General features: G+C 36.7%; 1 protein-coding gene and 1 long non-coding RNA gene across 7 annotated transcripts in view; one reads left to right on the top strand and one right to left on the bottom strand.

Annotated features, from left to right (window-relative positions):
- The window catches only part of LOC106882470 (prolyl 4-hydroxylase subunit alpha-1), a 135,729-nt gene that overhangs the window by 62,773 nt on the left and 51,374 nt on the right, over window positions 1-21,582 (top strand). For 3 of the 4 annotated variants that reach the window (XM_089340669.1, XM_089340668.1, XM_089340666.1), the window contains exon 4: window positions 6,798-6,958. In XM_089340669.1, the coding sequence (XP_089196795.1) occupies window positions 6,798-6,958 (161 nt within the window). Of the gene's footprint in view, window positions 1-2,957; window positions 3,119-6,797; window positions 6,959-21,582 lie in introns of all 4 variants that reach the window. The other variant, XM_089340667.1, reaches the window with a different exon arrangement.
- The window catches only part of LOC128250617 (uncharacterized), a 169,427-nt gene that overhangs the window by 131,164 nt on the left and 16,681 nt on the right, over window positions 1-21,582 (bottom strand). For all 3 annotated transcript variants that reach the window (XR_016238115.1, XR_016238116.1, XR_016238114.1), the window contains exons 2-3: window positions 19,563-20,041; window positions 14,221-14,301 (exon numbers count right to left, since the gene is read on the bottom strand). This is a non-coding gene — a long non-coding RNA (uncharacterized LOC128250617). The remainder of the gene's footprint in view (window positions 1-14,220; window positions 14,302-19,562; window positions 20,042-21,582) is intronic.

The raw sequence follows: 21,582 nt of genomic DNA, 5'->3' as shown, positions 1-21,582 counted from the left end.
AAATACACCATTTTAAGCGTGGCTGTTGCCAGTACTGCCTGACTGGCCTTCGTGCCGGTGGCACGTAAAAGCACCCACTACGCTCTCGGAGTGGTTTGCGTTAGGAAGGGCATCCAGCTATAGAAACTCTGCCAAATCAGATTGGTGCCTGGCGTAGCCATCTGGTTTGCCAGTCCTCAGTCAAATCGTCCAACCCATGCTAGCATGGAAAGCGGACGTTAAACGATGATAATGATGATGATGATGACATTGGACTAAGTAATCTGAATGCTAAAGTGTCAAAGAAATTCAAAGAAAATACTTAACAAAATTGATCAAGAACAATGAAAATTCAGTGCTGTTATATTGATATAGTTGGAATATTTAATGAGAAATATGATGAATACTAGTTACGGTTGTATTGATATTTGACTGGAAATTAGTGAGTTATTAACCTTAAATTACTCCCATTCTTCTTGATTCAGTTCATTAATATTATTTCAGGTGTTTATCAACCCTATGTTTATCGACCCTTTAGTGATCAATATTGACTACTTTAGTGGAGACGCATGTCTTAGTGGTTAAGGTATTTGGTCCACAATCTTAAGGTTGTGAGTTCAAATCCCAGTGGCATTCTGTGTCCTTGAGCAAGACACTTTATCTCACTTTGCTCCAATTCACTCAAATGGCAAAGTTGAGTAGTACCTGTATCTCAAAGGCCCAGTGCTCAGCCACTTACACATTAATTTCAAAAGCTGGCCGTTCTGTCGATCAGATCAACTAGAAGCCACATCTTGTAACTGACCGACTGCTAGTTTTTTTTTATTGACCACTTTATCAGTTCATGGTGTAGGGTATGTGTTGTGTAGGTTGAGAAGAGAGAAAAAGGTTGTGAGGAAGAGAGAGAGAGAGAGAGAGAGAAAGAGGAAGGGAGAGAGAAAGAGGAAGGGAGAGAGATAAGTAAAAGAACTGAAGAAATATTTGTTAGAAAGAAAATCATTGCAAGGGAAATATTATTTGAAATGTATTTTCTTTGCAACTGGCACAGAGAAAATGGTTAGTTTGGCTGACTACAAAGAAAAACAGAAATTTCTTGATGTTTTACAAAGAAATCTAAAAGCCAAATATGTCGTTATAGCCTAGACAGCGCCTAGAGGAACATGGCATTGATTTTGTGTAGATTATTGCTAGGTTTCCTTAGGTAACCATTCTATATAGTTGTGTGTGTGTGTGTGTCAATGCATGATTGTGTATGTATGTGTGTGGATATGTATGTATTTATGCATGTGTATGTACACATGTGTGTACAAGTGTGTATGTAGGTTTGTATAAATGTATGTATGTATGTAACATAGTTATGTAGATTTGTATGAGTGTATGTGTATATATATATATATATGTATGAGTGTATATATGTATGTTGGTGTGTATATGTATATAGGAGTATGTATATGTGTGTGTGTGTGTATATATATATATATATATATATGCAAATGCATATGTATGTATCAGTAAATGTGTATGCAAAAATGTGTTTGTATGTATATATCTACATATGCATATATTTACGCATGCATACATATTTATACTCCAGTCAATCCAATAATCATAGACGTTCCACCCACGGCCATCCCATCTCATCATTTATTCAGACACAGCATATCTAGAACTGCATTGTCTAAGGTGGCCTTCCTTTGTCTAGATGTTAGGTTACATTATGATGGAAATTTAGCAGCTATGTTTGGCAGGTCAAGCAACCACATACTGTTAACATTTATTGACTGTTGTTTGTCTTTAGGCCTAAGCTGGCTGTGACTCGGCAGACATATGATCAAATATTTGCCAACCATGACAAAACCAGCATAGTTTTTGAAGTCTCTGGTATACATGTTTCTAGGACTACATCATAGAATGAATCATTTGTTTACTAAGATGGTAGAGCAAGAATATAATCATGTGAGTTACAAAGGGAAGTTTTTAACCAAACATCTTAGCCTGTATCCATAATACAACATGTATACACACACATGCACATGTGCGCGCGCACACACACACACACACTCTCTTTCAGCGTCCATTTACCAAACCTATTCACAAGTCTTTGATCAAACTGGGATTATAGTAGAAGAGACTTGCTTAAGGTTCCATACAATGGGAGTGAAGCCAGAACCATTTAGATGGGAAACAAAATTCTTAACAACATAACTACAGGCAAAACTGTAAATTAAATAGTTCCACCATTTTATGTGTGTTTCATTAACAAAGAATGATGATCAGTGATATAATGATATAATATAAATTATATAAATAAACTACATTGTCTAATCTTCAGAGATGCATAACACTCTTTTGTAATTTTACTGCAATTTTACTGAATTCCAACCAAATGATACATGGTCTATATGAATCCTCCTCTTGGTTTCCATCCAGAAATACACAAATATATATAGAGTTCTAAGAGATGGTAATGTGTCTTTTCTGGCAATTCAACTTTTAGCATTTAAGCCGACCATATTGGGCCCAAATATTCTACATGTTTTGTGTTCAATCTGGCCAGATCTGGACTCTCACATCTACTTTACAATGACATTCTAAAAATATACAGTCATATCATCAAAATTTTGAAGCTATGAAATAAAGCATGATTAATCCGAAACAATATGACTAAAGAAGAATTACATTTGACAGAGTAATTTGAATGTTAAAGGGTTAAATTTAAATTGCCCTATAAAAATGTGTGCATGTGTGTATGTATATATATATATATATATGTGTATTGTGTGTGCATATATATATATATATATTTACATATACATACAAAGACACACATACAAACACATACATATCCCTCATGTAAACTGTGTGCCTTAAATCTCATTAACCACCATCCCCCTCCACCACCACCACCACTGTTCATTTACCGAGCAGTCCACCTCCTTCGCTGCTAACCGCATGCTTACCTGCTTGCTTTTTTCCAGCCGCAGACTGCTACGAACTTGGTAGAATCGCTTATCATGATGATGACTTCTACCACACTGTACTGTGGATGGACGAAGCGTTGCTGCGTTATGATAAGGAAACGGTTAAGACAATCAATAAAGATGCCTTATTGGACTATTTGGCTTTTGCCACGTATAAGGTATGTGATGCTGTGTGCTTGTCTGAGATTGGGTGGTGGTAATGGTGGTAGTCGTGGTAGGGATAGTTGTGTGTGTGTGTGTGTGTGTGTGTGTGTGTGTGTGTGTGTGTGTGTGTGTGTGTGTGGTTGGATTGCTTTGAGGAATGGTGATAATGGGTTTGTGGTAAGGCTGGATGTGGTGTTCGTGAATGAAACCTTGTTGGCTGTCCGATATTGTCGTGAATTTATGTGTGTGTGTGTGTGTGTGTGGGGTGGAGGGGATTGCTTAGAGGAATAGCAATCATGGTTTTACAGCATGGTTGGATGCATTGGTGAATGGTACCTTGTTGGCTGTTTGAGTTAATCACGAATTTGTATGCGTGTGTGTGTGTGTGTGTAGATGTGACTGTGTGGTTAAGAAGTTGGCTTCCTAAGCACATGGTTTTAGATTTAGTCCCGCAGTGTGACACTTTGGGCAAGTGTCTTCTACTATAACCCCATGCCAACCAAAGCCTTGTAAGTAGATTTAAACAGAAACTGAAAGAAGCCCACCATATATACGTGTGTGTATGTGTGCATGTGTTACTGTGTTTTAGCCTTAACATCACATGACGGTTGTAAATGAATGCCACTGTCATGCAGAATGTTTTCTTTTGTTTCCAATCTTCCATGAAACCACGTCTGGTCATGAGGAACTACTACCTCATTTGGAAACAGGAAGGGCATCCAGCTGTAATAATTCAGCCTCAACAAATTCTGCCGAATGTAAACAGTAAAACAATGATGATGATGATGATGATGATCATGAGGACCTGGTGTATGCAATTAAGACAGTATTTAATTAAAATAGCCATCTATGTATCCTACTTAATGTATATACACAGTTGATGGACCATTTACTGCTGTATTTGTCCTGACATAACATCTGTTATGGATTTTTGCTGTGCTTGAAACATATTAAATATAATAGATAATGAATTCACTCATCTGAGTATGTGGTTGGTTGCAAGTCTGTGCCATTGAAAAGGCTCAAAAAGGCCAAAATACTCCCGCCACTCACACCGGACATTGCTTAGATCAGTGTTTCTCAACCATTTTTTGCCTATGGGCCCCTTTGGTCCCTACTTTACTCAGACGCACCCTCATCGCCATTTGATGTTTAAAAATATCCTATTATATTTTCATAATTAAATATTGCTAGAAATTGTATAAAAAAAATTGTTAAAATATTTCATGTATTGCAGAAGTATAAACAATTTATGGTGGATAAATTTTAACAAGAAAATTTTATAGAGACCTCCAAAGCCACATGGACCCTGGTTGAGAACCACCAGAATAGATGATGAATTTTCATCTCTCTCTCATATTTATTGCATTTTTAATGCAGCAAGTCTCCAAGAAATATTATCTGAGAACAAACACTGCAGTAATGGCCTATTGAAAATATGTGTACACAGATTGTAGGACCAAACATTTTTTTCTTTTAAATGTTGAGGTCAACAATGGTGGTGATGGTGATATTAGATAAATAACAATTGTGATGTTAATGGCTGTTTATAGCAATGGCGATGATGGTGGTGGTGGTGGTGGTGGTGGTGTGAGGTGACTGATGATCTTGATGACAATGATGATGATGATGGTGGTGGTTGTAGGTTGTAGGAGTTGCTGGTGGTGGAAAAGATGATGATGATGATGGTGGTGGTTGTGTGATGGTGATAAGGTTGGTGTTGGTGATGATGGTGGTGAAGATAATAACAACAATGATGATTATAATAACAGTGCTGCTGATGTCTGATGATAACACTGGTGATACTAGGATGACAACTCCAACAGTGTGCATTTCATTTTTTTGTTCTTTCCATAATCCATAACAAGAAAAAAACCCTTGAAATCCTTTGCACACATCCATCTGTATGTTCCCATATCAAAGCATATCTCCAACTAACCCCTTAACTTTAATAACCTTTGTGTTTTGTTTTATGTACATATTCTCATGCATAATAGTTGCGTTTCTAGACATGCGCATATATACTTAAATGCTAAACTCCTGGAAAGTTTTACAAATTTTTACAGTTCCAGTGATGGCTTGGAACTGGTGCCCTCAAATAAGCTTTGTGTGTGTGTGTGTGTGTGCGTGTGTGCGTAGTAATGTGTAAACACACTTTAATTACAAAATCTTTGAGGACAGAAAATGAGAGATCATCTGAACCAGTGTTGGAGTTTCATTGTCAACTGAGTACCCTCTTTAACTACCCCTGGAAATACTGCATATAAATGTTGTTACCGAGAACTTATTAGTGAATTAATAATACTTGTGGGTTAATAACAGCGGATTTGTAAGCAGTGTTAATTAATAACTATTAAGATAATAATTTGCCACACTATTAACCTCTATACAGATAGAAAATACATAAAAATATAGCAGGGCATCTATTCATACATTTATGCATATATATGCCAACCATATATATACATATGTGGCCTTCCTTTCTAAAGGCAGTTGTGCAAGAATTGAAGCAGATTTTGCTATTTCTAGCTTTTTTAAAACAACCATGTAGAGGTCTCTCACATTGTTGTTGTAGGTATTATTGCTGTTGTTAACTGAAATCAACTTGATCAAATATACTATCAGCCCTATTTTTAAATATATCTAGTATCAAAGACCTTCCAACTATAACCATCACATCCCATTTTTTCCAGACATAGTGTATCTAGGACTACATTATCCATTGTGTTCTTTGAGCTTTATAAAATTTTTATTCCTTTAATTTTAGTACAGTAGGATGTCTGACCTAAGAGAGGAGATTTCTCAGATATTTCTAGTTTGTTGAATCACAAGATAGAGAAGTTCCTTGATTGGCTTATTTATAATTATTGCTGATGTCATGTGATCTCATTAGTTGTATGGTAATGGTGCATGGAACTTGTATGCAAACTAATTCATACCTTAGTGCTTGCTCATATATATACATATATATTTATCTCTTGTCCTTAGATTGAACCGTTTATCATGACAATAACAGCTAAATTGAACCCACCAACTAACACTTCTTACCTCCCTCGATAGTGCCTCTTTCTCACTCAGTTTTGGGAGTCATTTTGGCAAACTGCATTAACCCTTTAGTATTCAGATCCTGTCAAATGTAACGCTTATTTATTCAGTGTTTAGAATTAATCATGCATTATCTTGTAGCTTTGTGACTGTTTATTTTTAGAATGACATTGCAAGGTTGGTGTGAGGGGCCAAATTTGGTCAGCTTGAACATAAAACAGGTAGAACATTGTGGCCAATTATGGCTAGTTTAAATGCTAAAGGGTTAAAACAAGCATGGATTTTTGTTCTTTTATTGTAGTTTAGTGAAGCCAATTAATATCTTCTAACTGTTTTAAGTGCACAATGCTCTGAGCTGGGTCATAAACAGAGTCTGCTGACTAACATTTTCCACTACTCTTGAAACTGTCTCCCTTCTTCATCCCTAACCCTTACTCACTCAGTTCTAGGAATCTTTTTGGCAAACTTTGTTACACAAGCATGGACTTTTGCTCTTCTGCATGTCCTTACAATAAGAATCTAATTCTGCCAATGTCTTTTATTCTTTAACTGTTTTATATTTACCATGTTGCAAATCCTGCATCATGGTGAAAAAATACATTTTGCTGTTGTTTAGTGACACCAATTGAAATTCTTTAACTGTTTTAGCTGAAGAATGCTTTGAGCTAGGACGCTATGCCTATACCCAACGTGACTTCTACCATACTATTATGTGGATGCAGGAATCTCTGGATCAGGATGCAAGGGAATTGAATAAAACAGCCGATCGAGCACTCATTCTTGATTATTTATCCTATGCCATGTCAATGGTAAGAATGCATAAAACAAAACTTTCTTATATATACCCTAGCAGAAAGGCATTAATGCCTTGCATTCTCGGTTTGCCTTTATAAATCTGTGCTCTTTGTGCATGAACAAGGACAACTTATGTTATTCATTATGGCCACCTTTATGTACCCTCTACATATCCCTCTCTTCCTCACCTACACCTTGAAAATTAAACCCCTACTTTCTGATCTATCCTCCTTCTTGAGCTTCTCCTGTCTCTCTTATACCCTCTCCATGCTGGTATTTCCCATCGACCACACCTCCACCCTTCCCCATCTCTAACCATCTGTTACTCTTCACACTCATCTGAAGTTACCCATTCTCTCCTTTCTACCCCTGATCTGTCTCCCATTTTGTGCTCACCTTCTTGTGCCTTAAGGGTTTACTCTGGCACCCATCTCTGACATTTTTACCTTCAACTTCCCCAATTACTATTACTCATCATTATATAATGTTGGGTAGACATGTATCTCTTCTATAGCAAGACACCTGTCCTTGTTCCTTTGTCATATTTTAGCCTCTCCATACCTGGCATAAATCCACCTCCCCTTCCCTAACACTGCTCCCCACCCACTTCTACTTAGTCATAGAGTGGGGGTGAAGGAGCTTTTCCCTTTTCCATTCTTCTGCCTTGCAATCTTGTTAGTGCCAGTGCACAGCACAAAAAAAAAAACTAAAAATAAAGGCGCAGGAGTGGCTGTGTGGTAAGTAGTTTGCTTACCAACCACATGGTTCCGGGTTCAGTCCCACTGCGTGGCACCTTGGGCAAGTGTCTTCTACTATAGCCTCGGGCCGACCAAAGCCTTGTGAGTGGATTTGGCAGGCGGAAACTGAAAGAAGCCCGTTGTATATATATTTATATATATATATGTATGTATATGTTTGTGTGTCTGTGTTTGTCCCCCCAACATCGCTTGACAACCGATGTTGGTGTGTTTACGTCCCCGTCACTTAGCGGTTCGGCCTGGGAGACCGTTAGAATAAGTACTAGGCTTACAAAGAATAAGTCCTGGGGTCGATTTTCTCGACTAAAGGCAGTGCTCCAGCATGGCCGCAGTCAAATGACTGAAACAAATAAAAATAAAATAAAAAATAAAAAAGAGCATCCAGTACACACTATGAAGTGATTGGCATTAGGAAGGGCATTGAGGTCTGACACTGGAATTTGGTGTAGCCCTGCAGCTTGCTGGGTCCAGGCAAACTGTCCAACTCAAGCCAGCATGGAACATGGACATTCAATGACAAAGATGATGGTGATGATGAGGATGATGCGGCTAACAGAGGAGTTAGATTTTTCTTGCACACCTTTCAGCCCTGTGGGTCTGGTTATGTTGGCACACTTCTATTATATCCCTGTCTTTGTGTATTATACTTCTTGTTGTGGTCAAGTTAATTTTAGTGGAGATGATACTTTAGAGTGGGGACCCACTTCTAAGCTTGTTTAGATATAATTGAATCTTCTTGGAACTTACCAGCATTTAGCAAACTTTGTGAAGTTCTGAACATCTTCACCATACTGATTGATAAAGCATAATATCAGAGAGCACATCAAATAGACTAGTTCATTTAATCCCTAAATTGTTGGAGTACTTTGTATGTGTGTATGTGTGTGTGTTTGTGTAAATATACATGCACACATTCACACATATATACATACATACACACACACATATTTGTGTGGTGTGCTTCATTGATAATGACATGATTCAAACTGTTGAAATATAAACAAACTGTGTTTGTTTATATTTCCCATGATCCCTCTTATTTCATGTTTCTTCTTGTAGTTCCATTGTGATATTTTGAACGCAGACTCCAAATACATAAGACAAGTGTGTTTATTCACTTGAATAAATGGAAACATTTATTGACATAATATATAGTGTAAACATTCAAGCATTGTCACTATCTTTTGAAATCCTGTTGCATTTCACATGGAATCATTGGTCTTCAAAATTCATCTTGGTTTATTAGTCAACTCACCTTTTTTGACTGTAAATTTTAGCCTGAAAAACTCTACTTGTATGCCAGAAAATATGTGTATATATATGTGTGTGTGTGTGTGTGCGTTTATATATATTTTAATCAAAGTGTACAGTAAGAAACAACCATTACGGTCAATCTTACCTGTCATTTTTGCACTAGGGGTTCAATGGGATGTTAGGTAACAACCTGATTATGCACCCCTGCACTCGACAGAATTTGCAGTTACTTAACATCCCACTAAACCCCTAATGCGAAACTGATTGATAAGATTGGCTATAATGGATATATAATACTGTACACTCTGATTAATATGCTCACACTATTGACAAATATATGAATGCATATTTTTTCTGACTTATGGACTTTTAGATGGCTCTATATAAAGGTTAAAGATCCCCTTCAGTCATGAATGACCATGGGATTGCACCTAGAAAAATCCCCTCCAGGGCAGGCTTGTTTGTAGAAGACCAGCAGTTGCCCATGCATACCAGCCTCTCCTCTCCATGCCAAGGGAAAGGCAAAACCCAATACAGCTTGGCACCGGTGACATTGCAACTCATTTCTACAGCTGAGTGAACTGGAGGAACATGTAGTAAAGTGTCTTGCTCAAGAACACAACACACAACCCAGTCTGGGAATCGAACTGACAACCACATGATTGTTAGCCTGATGAATTTAGTGCCAAACATGTATAAGGGGTTGATTTAATGGACTGTTTCCCTCTGCGTAAAACTTCTGGTTTAGTTCCTACGTTTGAAACATGATGATAATGATAATAATATTTCAAAAGTATAACTCAAATAGCACACACAAGACATACTCCATACAAAACCCTCTAAATATAACATCACAACCCACACATCATATAGCTAACATGACTACCACCACCTGACAACATGACATGACACACAGGGTCCATATAATGTATAGCTGATGTTATAACACCAACAACTTCAAATTCTACATAGCAGCAATACATGGAGGCCACACAGTCCACACATCACATACTTTACGCAATCATTGTCTGTTGCTGGCGTACATAACAACAATCAGGCATGGCTGTGAGGTTAAGACGTTAGCTTCCCAACCACATGGTTTCAGGTTCAGTCCCATGGCCCAGTACCTTGGGCAAATGTCTTCTTCTATAGCCCTAAGCTGACTAATGCCTTGTGCTTGGATTTGGTAGACAACAACTCAAAGAAGCCTGTTGTGTGTTTGTGTGTACCCTTGTTATGCAAGCGATATTGCTCATTTCCAGTTGTCTGTGGAAAACATTTCTGGCCATGGGGGAAACATTACCTTGCCAAGAAACAGGTGGGGGTTGGCAACAGAAAGGGCATCTGACTGACAGACGCATAGAAAAGTGGACGTTTAACAATGATAATGATGATATAGATGTATGCATGTGTGTGTATATACTTTATTTAGTCAGCCATGATCATACTTGTTTAACAAGTTGACATCTATCCTGTGTGAGTGTGTATACATATATAATACAGGAGGGGGGGGGGGACAAAAGTCACACACCAAAACATTTAACCTTTTATTTATATTACATTATCATTATTATTTTTGTTTGCCATGTACAAGTATGTGTGTATTCTTCATCATTTTATTTTAAAAAATTGAAGCATGTCTTTGACAAATCTGGAGTGTATTGAACTTATTTTGTGTGTGACTTTTGACCCACCTTATATATATATATATATATATATATATATATAAAATAAATAAATGCGCCCTTTTAAAGCCTAGCCAGGCTCATGGGCCCGGTTTCCCGGTTTCAGTGGCGTATGTGTTCCCCAGCTGGACGGGACGCCAGTTCATCACAGTGTTACTCATTTTTGCCAGCTGAGTGGACTGGAGCAACGTGAAATGAAGTGTTTTGCTCAAGAACACAACGCGTCGCCTAGTCCAGGAATCGAAACCACAATATTACGATCATGATGCTGAAACCCTAACCACTAAGCCACACGCCTCCACACACACACACATATATATATATGTATATATATATATATATATATATATATATATATATATATATATATATATATATATATATATATATACATATAAACAATATATGATATATGTGTGTGTGTATATATATATATATATATATATATATATATGCATATATATATGTATATATATATATATGTATACAAATAGATACATGAGAACATAGATAGACTAATAGGTAGGTAGATACATACATACATGATGCATGCGAGCACACACACACACACACACACATACAAACACACAGAGGATGTGTGCAGTAATTCAGTAGAACAGCCAGCTAAAACTGTACTTTTGTTCAGTTTGCATGGTTTCTTTTCATAGTGATTATTTGTCAAGATTCAACTTTAATCAGAAGTCTGGTATGTTGTTGCTAGACTTTGCTAACATCGCAGAACACAATGTTGCAACCATCACAGCTGCTTGTAACACCAACTACTACTACCAAGTCTTCTATCAGTCGTTTCTGTTAGCTTAGCAACAGAATGGTTAAGTAGCAGAAACTGCAGATTGCCACATGTCTACCAAAGATCAGGCACTTCTTTCCTCCACCTCATTACTTCACCACTGATTTTCAGTTGTAGCAAATGGTAACTAATTGGAACTATGCCACATTAACTCTTTAGCATCCAGAACTTGTCAAGTGTAATGCTTATTTACTCAGTACTCTTTTACTCTTTTACTTGTTTCAGTCATTTGACTGTGGCCATGCTGGAGCACCGCCTTTAGTCAAGCAAATCAACCCCAGGACTTATTCTTTGGAAGCCTAGTACTTATTCTATCGGTCTCTTTTGCCGAACCGCTAAGTTACGGGGATGTAAACACACCAGCATCGGTTGTCAAGCGATGTTGGAGGGGACAAATACAGACACACAAACACATACATACATTTATATATATATATACATATATACGACGGGCTTCTTTCAGTTTGCGTCTACCAAATCCACTCACAAGGCTTTGGTCGGCCCGAGGCTATAGTAGAAGACACTTGCCCAAGGTGCCATGCAGTGAGAATGAACCCGGAACCATGTGGTTCCGGGTTCACTTTGTTTTGAATAAATCATGACATCTTGTAGCTTCAATATTTTAAAGAAATAATTGCTTAGTCTTAAAATGAGATTATTAGGTAGACATGAGATGCTGGATCTGGTCAGTTTGAACATAAAACAAATAGAATGTTTTGGCCGTATATGCTGGTCTGACCCTTTAGTATATAGATTATTCTGTCAACTGCAATGCTTGTTGGTTCACATTGTTTTGAATTAATCATGTATCGAGATTTCAATGATGTGATAGTTTAGTTTTAGAATGACATTGTAGGGTTGAAGTGAGAGGCCAGATCTGGCCAGTTTCAACATAAAACAGGTTAAATATTTTGGCCTAATGTGGCCAAGTTGAATGCTAAAATGTTAAATGCTAAAGGGTTCTGACATTTTGAACAAAAAAACATTTTTTTTTCTTTTTGTATTAGTTGTGTGTGTGTGTGCACGCTCATTTGTTTTGTTGATTTACCCTTTTTTGGAGCTTAATCCTGCAGACAGCTCTCTGCCTTCTTTCTGTTCAAGGGGGATATTTAACTCTAGCTTTAATCAGGCATGGGCAACCTTTTCTGAGAAGTTAGCTGCATGAGACACAGCTTATCATCAGGTGAGCTGCATTATTAGAAAAAAATGGAAGGTGATTTTTTTTCATTAAGCATGCTGTTCAGAAAGTTTCAAAGACTACAGGTTTCCTGTGACAGCTTTAAAGTATTGATTATAGCTGAGTTTGCTTCAGGATACATTGTTAATAAAGATTTGTATTATTGCAATCTCTCACCACCACCACCACCACCCATCCCCTTACAATAATCACTGTTGCCAGTCTGTCTTCTTCCCCAGAACACTGGTCCTTAGGAATCGGAACATGATGATTTGAACAGCTGACTGAGCATCGAGCATGTTATGGCAACAATATGTTTTGCTGCTGGTTAGCAAAACAACTCATACAATATGTGTACAAAAATATATGCCAGTGACACATAAAAAGCACCCAGAACACTCTGTAAAGTGATTGTCATTAGGAAGGGCATCCAGGTGCAGAAACCATGCCAAAACAGACAACTGGAGCCTGGTGCAGCTTCCTGACTTGCCAGTTCCAGTAAAGCCATCTAACCCATGCCGGCATAGAAAACAGATGTTAGATGATGAAGAGTGAGAGGTAGAGCAAGGGTGAGGGAGGGAGAGAAATAATTCATTAATTGAATATGATTGATGAGAGAAATAATTCATTAACTGAATACTTTATGTCTCCTTATGTGCATAAAAAGAAATATGCTTATACACATACACAGAGGGGGAGGGAGAGAAAGCAAAAGTGACGGGGGTGGGGAAAATAGAAATACTAAAGCTTTTGATACCATTAAGTCAGTGCCAAATCAACAATGCCAAACAGGTGGTACTAAAACAGGTGTGCCAAAACATCTTATAACCCTCAGGAACTTCCTTTCTGCTCGTATCTTTTCTTGAAGAAGTTGACTTACAGAGGTTCAATGGAACCAGTTTTATTGGTCTTGGTGGGGTCTGCAAAGACAACGGGCACTGCCCCTTTCTCCAGATCCAACAAGTGAAAGAAAAAATTGTAATTAAAATTAAAGTGGTAAGTAGCTTGCTTACCAACCACATGGTTCCAAGTTCAGTCCCACTGCGTGGCACCTTGGGCAAGTGTCTTCTACTATAGCCTCAGGCCAATCAAAGCCTTGTGAGTGGATTTGGTAGACGGAAACTGAAAGAAGGTCATTATATGTGTGTGTGTGTGTGTGTGTGTCTTTTTGTCTGTTTCTCCCTCACCACTTGACAACTGGTACTGATGTGTTTATGTCTCTGTAACTTAGCAGTTCAGCAAAAATAATTGATAGAATAAGTACCAGGTTTTTTTTAAAAAAAAACTACTGGAGTCTGTTCATTCAACTAAAAATTCTTCAAGGTGGTGCACTAACATGGTCACAGTTTAATGACTGAAACAAGTAAAAGATAAAGGAAGTTCCTATCAAAAGCAACTAAAAGTTTCAAAAGTGAATTAAAAAAATTATAATCTAGTTTTAAGAGATTCTTTGAAATTATTGGAACTTAAGTGAAGGAAGAGAATTTGGTCTGTTATTGACAGATTGAAGGATTTTCTCAGAAAGATCTGCAAGTGATTAAAAGAATGATTTATAAAGAACATGTGCAGAAAACATAATCTGATTCCTTACCATTTTTAGCTTTTACTTTCCTTTTGTTTGTCTGCCTGCCGCTTTTGTTTCCACTTTCTTATTCTCTCTTTCTCTTTCTGTCTGGTATTTAAAAACAAAAGCAAAAATTACACTCCTGATTTCTGTATGCCTTTGTATTTACTGTATAAAATGAACACACATACACACATACATAATCATATATATGTTTATGTATGTGTGTGTGTATATATATATATATATGAATTTATGCATCTGGCTCCCGTAGGATTTTCGAGTGAGATCGTTGCCAGTGCCCCTGGACTGGCTTGTGCGGGTGGCACATAAAAGACACCATTTCGAGCGTGGCCGTTTTCGTGCGGGTGACACGTAAAAGCACCCACTACACTCTCTGAGTGGTTGGCGTTAGGAAGGGCATCCAGCTGTAGAAACTCTGCCAAATTAGATTGGAGCCTGGTGTTGCCATCCGGTTTCACCAGTCCTCAGTCAAATCGTCCAACCCATGCTAGCATGGAAAGCGGACGTTAAACGACGATGATGATATATATGTAAATACACACACACGCACATGTATATATGCATATGTGTGTGTGTAGACAAATACAAGTATATCAAATACCATACAACATAAATTGTTGATTTATTAAAATTATCGCCACCTCCAGAGGATGTGTCACAATTATCTCTGCAGAGATCCAAGAAGTGCAATGTCTGTGTACAATTTCTTCTCTCAAGAATGAGATATATATATGCATATGTAGTTTACTGTTCTGTTAAGCAAAGATCAATGAAAAATGTACTCCATTCAGTGAGAGATGAATATCATTTAATGCATACAGTATAAAGATACAAGCTACTGATAGTTTCTTGCATTGGAGACATGGGTCTAGGCAGGTTTTTTATGACATGACTTATGCCACTTTGCAAAGTGGTTGGCATTAGGAAGGGCATCCAGCCATAAAAATCATGCCAAAACAGACAGTGAAACCTGCTACAGTCTTCTGGCTTACTAGCTCCTTTCAAACTCTCCAACCTATGCCAAATGATGATGATGAGGAGCTTATATATATATATATATATATATATATATATATATATATATAGTTGAAATTTACAGAAAAACAAAAGACAAAGACAGGTGTATAAACAACAAGCAAGTGTATTAGTTTGACTCCAAGGAAAGTGAGAAAGTCTTTTACGTTTCAAGCCTATGTTCTTCAACAGAAAGGAATAGGAGAAAATAAACGGAGAGAGAATAAAAAAACATGTAGATTTAGTGGTCATGCATTATATATATATATATATATATATATACTTTATTTAAAAGCAGCAGAAATATAACAAAAAAACCGTTACACATGTGCTTACTCCGGTATATATATATATATTTTATATTTTACTTGTTTGAATATTCTACTGGTCTCTTTTACTGAATCGTTAAGTTACAGGGATGTAAACACACCAACACCGGTTGTCAAGTGGTAGTGGTGGTAGTGGTGGGGAACAAACACAGATACAAAGACACACACGCACACACACACATACAACAGACTTCTTTCAGTTTACGTCATAAGGCTTTGGTTGGACTAAAGCCCAAGGTGCCATGCAGTGAAACTGAACCTGGAACCTTATAGTTGGGAGGCAAGCTTCTTACCAAACATACACACACACACACATGTATGTATGTAAACAAACAGTAAAGATGTCTTAACTTGAATAACCATTGAATGAGCAAACATAACAGATTAAAGCCAGTATCACAGTCTCTCTGCAGGATCCATTTCCCTACCTTGGTTGAAATTGAGTGTTGCATTATATAGGAATGGGTTAGGGTTATTTTAAGGTATAATTTATTACCCATTAGCATTAACTGTTAGGGGTGAGTTTGTTGTTTTGAGCCTGGCTAAAAATAGTTAGGTCAGAGAAATAGCTTAGCCGCTAAAAGTGCAATAATTGTTTTTTTTTTTTCCATTACCATACATATTGAATATTCTGGTTTTGTGCATGTAAATAACTGGAATCTGTGTGTGTGTGTGTGTGTGTGTGTGTGTGTGTGTAACAAGTCATGATTAAGCCAAGATTGATTAAAAAAATATATAACATTTTAAATTAAGTCTGGACATAGACAGAGGGGAAGACAAAGAGAGAGAGAGAGAGAGAGAGAGAGAGAGAGAGAGAGAGAAAAACAACATCAAAACAAAGTAAAAAAAAATGGTAAAATTGCCAGAGAGAATAAAGGATTTAGTTCTCTTTGTAAATGTTTTGATTTTTTGGGATTTATTCACTAATTCAGAGAAATTATCAAAACCCACTCAGCCCAGTTCCATCATAAGTTGTATGATATTCCATTGGTTATGACGATGACTATTCCAGTTGATCCAATGAATGGAACAGCCTGCTCATGAAACTAATGTGCAATTGGCTGAGCATTCCAAAGACATGTGTACCCTTGAAGTAGTTCTCAGGGAGATTCAGCGTGAAACAGAATGTGTCAAAGCTGACCCTTTGAAATACAGGTACAACTTATTTTTGTCAGGTGAGTGGACTGGAGCAATGTGAAACAAATTGTCCTGCTCAAGGACACAATGTACCACTGGATATCAAATTCACAACCTTATAATTGTAGGCCGAGCACTCTAACCACTACACCACATGCCGTAAAAACCCTGCCAAAACAGACACAGCAGCCTGGGGTAGTCTTCTATCTGGCCGGCTCCTGTCAAACTGTCCAACCCATGCCTGCATGGAAGGCAGATGTTAAGCAATGATGATGATGATATATATATATAGTCTCCCTACCAATTACTACCCCCACGGGGTAGCCATGTATCTTCTGTATAACAAGACACCTGTGCTTGTCCCACTATTGTACTTTAAGCCTCTCAACACCTGACATAAAGCCAACTCCCTTCTCAAATATCTCCCCCCCCCCCACATGAGTGGTCAGGTGGGGGAGGAGATTTTCTTTTTTTCCTTTTCTGCTCCTTTCCTGTCTTGAAATTGCATGTTACTTGGTAACCTCACTAGTACCAGTGGCACAAGAAAAGTAGCTATGTACACACTAGTTGGCATTAGGAAGGGCATCCAGCCATAGAAACCATGCCAAAGCTGATGGAGCTTCACACAACCGTGCAGTTTGTCAGATCCATCAAACCATCTGACTCATGCCAGCATGGAAAACTAACATTAAATGACGACGATGATGATGATGATGATGATAAAGATTTCAAACTGAATTTGTTAAGGAAGATTTTTCCATAGCTGGGTGCCTTTCCTGTCACCAACCAGCACGGCTTATAAGATGGCGATATTTGTTTATAACCGTTGTGTTGGCAAGGAGACACACACATAGGCACTCGCATACACCAACATGATATATGTTGTGAGACTGAACCTGAAAATGTGTGTGTGTGTGTGTGTACATATAAATATATGAATATATACATATATATATATATATATATATATATATATATATATATATATATATATATATATATATATATATAAAAGAGCCCCTTGTTTATTATTTAAGGATTTTCGAGCGAGATCGTTGCCAGTGCCCCTGGACTGGCTCTTGTGCGGGTGGCACATAAAATACACCATTTTGAGCATGGCCGTTGCCAGTATCGCCTGACAGGCCTTCGTGCCGGTGACACGTAAAAGCACCCACTACACTCTCAGAGTGGTTGGCGTTAGGAAGGGCAACCAGCTGTAGAAACTCTGCCAAATCAGATTGGAGCCTGGTGTAGCCATCTGGTTTCACCAGTCCTCAGTCAAATCGTCCAACCTATGCTAGCATGGAAAGCGGACGTTAAACGATTATATATATATATATATATATATATGAGGTACTGATGAACAACCTCAGGAAGCTGAAGTTTTCAAGCACCTTCCCGTATACAAGAAGACCTGTACTCCACACCAGAAGTGTTAAGATCCCTCTAGCGGTGTAAAGCATTTGTGGTGGTGCTATGTAAAAGCACCCATGTGGCAATACATAAAAGCATTTGTGTGACATCACATAAAGCACCTGTGTGGTGCCATGTAAAAGCCCCCGGTACACTCTCTAAAGTGGTTGGCGTCATTAGAAAAGGCAACTAGCCATAGAAACCAGGCCAAATCAGACTGGAGCCTGGTGTAGCTCCCCAGCTTGCCAGCTCTGGTCACACTATCCAACTCATGTCAGCATGGACAACAGACATTAAATGATGATGATATATAATATATACCGACATATATACATATTTACACATATATATATATATATATATATATATATATATATATATATATATATATATATATATATATATATATAAAGAAAGAATAAGATAAAGAGACCAATGGCAAAGTTAGAATTATATTTTATGTATAAAGTCTTACAGCTGTTTCAGGGAAAATCCAATGTATCCCTTCATCCGATGAAGGGATACATTGGATTTTCCCTGAAACAGCTGTAAGACTTTATACATAAAATATAATTCTAACTTTGCCATTGGTCTCTTTATCTTATTCTTTCTTTATATATACACACGCTAATACACGACCCATGTTATATTCCCCACTCATGTTGCAACCACGACAGGGGCAAAACTAGTCGGTATTGCCTGTATTTTTAGGGTTTGGTTGACTCCAATACCCTTCATAACCTTTATATATATATATATATATATATATATATATACACACACACACACACACACACACACAATCTACCCATGCATGCATGGAAGATGGACATTAAATGATGATGATGATGATGACATACATACATATTTACACACACACACATATATTATATATATATATATGAATAAGCAGTGGTGAGAACTCATCTGGAGTAACAGCTGAGTTGCTCTTAAATCTTTAATTCTCTATAATGGAATAAGAGATTACCAAGTTGCTAAAACCATATTACAAATAGACAAAGATATGAAAACAAAGCAAAACAAAAAAAAAATCAAAAATAGAAGAAATGAGGGGAAAAAAACTACATTTTAAACATGGAGATTAGAGAAGAAATAAATATAAAAGATTGGTGTGTGAGAAATGGCACAATATAGTTTGTGCAAGAGCATCTGTTAAATATTATATGATTAACAGTAAAATCCTCCACCTCATCCTCGTTATGAGGTTGCAGGCATTGCTAAGTGCAGACATGGCTGTGTAGTTATGAAGCTTGCTTCCCGAAAATGAGGCTACAGGTTCACTCCCACTGTGCAGCACCTTGGGCAAAGCCTTGCAAATGGATTTGTAGAGAGAAACTGAAAGAAGCCCATCATGTGTGTGTGTGTGTGTGTATGTGTATGTATGTTCTCTTTAACTTTTTAATTTACAGTAAATTTTGAACAGCCACTTACTTGATACCAAGGCTGTGAAGGAAAGGATCTTGTTTTAACTGCCATTCTTTAAGTCTTAAAGTCTTGCGGATTATTATAGTTCCTGATACTGTGATCATTTGTAGAGTATGAATTAAGGATTTGTATTCTCTCCCCAAGAAACCAAGTTCAGCTATACTTTAAAGCTCCAGACAGGTTGGTATGTATCTTGTTGCTTCAATAATAAAAGTTATGAAGCTGAAATTATATCTTGGGCTCTGGATTTGCAAACTCCTTATTAATATGGTCCACAGATGTCCTCTTTCTTTTGTATTTTTCTAACCACATTAGTGTTTAGAGGGCGGCTGATTTCCACTACTGAATCTATCTTCTCCTTACATATATACATGCATTTATGTATGTATAATGACTGACAAAGGGGACATGTAACCTTACTTGGAAACAGATGATGGTTGATGTGAGGAATCTGGTCACAGAAAATCGTTTTCAACAAATTCCATCTGAAAGATGCAAACATGGAAAAGTGGATGGTAAAAATTTGATGGTGATCCATCCATATATATATATATATATATATATATATATATATATATATATACAGGGTGTCCACAAAGTCTGGGTAAATGGGGATTAACACATACTTTAAGGAATTATTATTTCATATATTTAATTGTTTATGTTATGATTTTATTTACTCCAGGTACCCAGACTTTGTGGACACCCTGTATAATACAAAGAAAATGGAGAATGCATACACAGAATAATCAATATATTTATTATAATAGTCAATTCATGTTGCTTGCACACATTTTGGTTTAATTACTTAAATCCATATTTATGCAATTAAATTGCATTATGAATTTGGAAAAGCAAAAACCTTCATCAGGGCAAAAATTGACTGTTACTAAGGTAAAAATTGACTGTTATTTTACCTTAGTAACAGTAGATTTTTTTTCCTTGATGAAGATTTTTGCTTTTCCAAATTTATAATGCAATTTAATTGCTTAAATATGGACTTAAGTAATGAAACTGAAACATGCGTAGGTAACATGAATTGACTTTTATAATAAATATATTGATTATTTTGTGTATGCATTCTCCATTTTCTTTGTATTGTTAGATATTTTTCTCATATATTGAAAAGATGTAAGCATCTGTAGTGACAACTGGAATTTCAAAAGTGTAAAGTAATAATATCCAAGAAGAACTAATGATAAGCACTAGTACATATGCACATGTGGAATTTCCAGTATCGCTAATTGATATAGAACTAAACAGGCATATACTTGGATAAATATCCCTACGAAAGAACAACCTCTTTCCACATAGACCTTATATATATATATATATATATATATATATATATATATATATATATATAAATATATAGTTTTAGGGGAAAAAATCAAGGTTCGTGAACTCATCGATGAAAATCCACCGTCACATATAGAAAAATTAATAATTAAAAGCACAATAAATAAGTATAATAAATAAATATGTGACAGTGGATTTTCATCGATGAGTTCATGAACCTTGTTTTTTTTTCTCCCTAAAACTATATATTTATATTTTATACTGTGAAACTTGATTTAATTTTAATTTTTAATAAATTGATTTTAATTGAGTTTTTACCTGTAATTTTGGATTTTATCCCTAATATTATTATTATTACGGAGATGCACTTGCATAGCAAGTGACCTGATCTGAGATCGTGTGCTGGAACGAAAACAATTGCAGTGTGGAAGGTGTTTATAAGCCATTTAAAATAACACACAAAATCCGTTAGATTCACTTCAACATTTAAATTTAATTTGTCAAAATATTTTCGTCGCTTTGAGACCGAGACCTGTTCACTGACAAAATTCTGAGAATTTTGTCAGTGAACAGGTTGTATTCCAACAATGAACATTATCCAAATCGGAATTTTCTTCAAACAGTAGGATGTTATTTAAAGAGGATTTAGCTATTATTTCTAGCAAGTTATACAACCAAGTAGTAACTCTCTCTCTCATCTGTTATTGTTGAATTGGTCCAATTCATT

Source organism: Octopus bimaculoides, chromosome 23 (assembly GCF_046866305.1).
Source record: "Octopus bimaculoides isolate indiv1 chromosome 23, ASM4686630v1, whole genome shotgun sequence".
Classification (NCBI taxonomy): Eukaryota; Metazoa; Mollusca; class Cephalopoda; order Octopoda; family Octopodidae; genus Octopus; species Octopus bimaculoides.
Note: the sequence above shows the minus strand (reverse complement) of the source record. Positions and strands in the feature narration are given on the sequence as shown.